General features: G+C 58.9%; 1 protein-coding gene across 1 annotated transcript; it reads right to left on the bottom strand.

Moving 5' to 3' along the window:
* Positions 1-16: 16 nt before the first annotated feature.
* LOC102013135 (upstream-binding factor 1-like protein 1) lies at positions 17-1,019 on the bottom strand (the record flags this gene model as incomplete). The annotated part of the gene is given in 1 exon segment (XM_005415239.2): positions 17-1,019. A coding segment is annotated over 1 exon segment (861 nt). The 3' UTR covers positions 17-77.

Raw genomic sequence — 1,019 nt, forward strand, 5'->3', positions numbered from 1 at the left:
GCCTGTGACACGCAGGTCCCGGCCTTGGAGGGGGTGGGGTGGGGGTTGTCGCTAACAATGTCGGGTGCGAGCCGGGCTCAGATGACGTCCATGGCTGAGGACTCCCCTGAGGAGGACGAGCCCCCATCGTCACGCTCATCCCCACTGCTGGAGTCCCAGGAGCTGCCTCCTGCCTCCTCCTCCGGGATTCCCTTCGCTGCGGTGATGAGCCCTGCTGGTGATGGTGGCTGCTGGGCGCCTTCTCCGAGGGAGCCATCCTTCCAGCCTTGTGCGCCTTCTCCTCCCCGCGGTGCTTCCGGCAGACGCCTGGCTGGTGAGGGCAGCCTGTCTGCTTTTGCGAACCTGGGGTTTGGGTCTCCTGCCGTGGTCACGATCTTCCCTTTGCCGTAGCTTCTCTTTCTGTAGGCAGCGTACTCCTGAGGCGACAGGCTCTGGAGCCAGAGATCCAGATCCACCCAGTACTGTTTCTGTAGCCCCTCGGCCTGCCTCGAATAATGTTCTTTCAAGACCGGAGGCACAAGGTGCCAGCGCCTGCTCATCTCCACCCAGCGCTCCCTCGGGGGCAGATGCTTTAGCTCCTCGCTTGACCACCAGTCTTCGTGGAACTTGTGATATCCAGTCATGGGGGGCTTCTTGGGCTCTTCACGCAATGTCACATTCTCGCCAAATGCCTCCGTCCCGCGCGGAGACCTCGCCCTTTCCACGTTTCCTTGTACCTTCTTTGGGGCTTTGGTTTGGCGCCTCTTGGAACCACCGGCCTTTCTGGAGTTCTGGACCAGGCCAGGGTGGTTTCTCTTGAACTGAGCCAGCTTCTCTTCAAACTCCTGTTTCTCCTTCCGGTACTCCTCAGCGTATTTCTGCTTTTCCTCCTGTGGGAGCTGCCTGTATTTCTCAGCTAGGTGCTTGGTCAGCTCCTGATTGCTTATCCCAAGATGCATTTGGGAGTAACTGACCCTCTGCTCCTTGTAAAATCGGATGTAAGGAGTCAAGGGCCTTTTGGGGAAGTCTGGATGTCTCTT

This window comes from Chinchilla lanigera, unplaced genomic scaffold (assembly GCF_000276665.1).
Source record: "Chinchilla lanigera isolate Chin_1 unplaced genomic scaffold, ChiLan1.0 scaffold02789, whole genome shotgun sequence".
In the NCBI taxonomy this organism is placed as follows: domain Eukaryota; kingdom Metazoa; phylum Chordata; class Mammalia; order Rodentia; family Chinchillidae; genus Chinchilla; species Chinchilla lanigera.